Here is a 243-nt window from a genome sequence, read left to right as displayed (position 1 = left end):
TTTATTGTATTGTTCTATTGTATTGGTATACTCATAATTCCACATGCACGAATTTATTGCAAATAAATCTATTCAGCTCAACTTTTAAAAAATATTTTCAGATAATGGTCTGTCCTTGCTTGCACACAGCACAGACAAATATTTTGTACAGTTTTCTCTTTAATATTAGAACAACATCTTACCGCAGGGTGGTCTTTGCCCAAAGTCTTCTCTCTGATTGCCAGTGCATCATTAAGAAGGTTT

At 33.3% G+C, this 243-nt stretch overlaps 1 protein-coding gene across 1 annotated transcript in view; it reads right to left on the bottom strand.

Moving 5' to 3' along the window:
* The window catches only part of klc1a (kinesin light chain 1a), a 54,671-nt gene that overhangs the window by 5,745 nt on the left and 48,683 nt on the right, over positions 1-243 (bottom strand). The window contains exon 8 of the mRNA XM_056471489.1: positions 183-243. Coding sequence (XP_056327464.1) covers positions 183-243 — 61 coding nt within the window. The remainder of the gene's footprint in view (positions 1-182) is intronic.

The sequence above is a fragment of the Danio aesculapii genome, chromosome 13, assembly GCF_903798145.1.
Source record: "Danio aesculapii chromosome 13, fDanAes4.1, whole genome shotgun sequence".
In the NCBI taxonomy this organism is placed as follows: Eukaryota; Metazoa; Chordata; class Actinopteri; order Cypriniformes; family Danionidae; genus Danio; species Danio aesculapii.
This window is presented reverse-complemented; position numbering and strand designations above follow the sequence as displayed.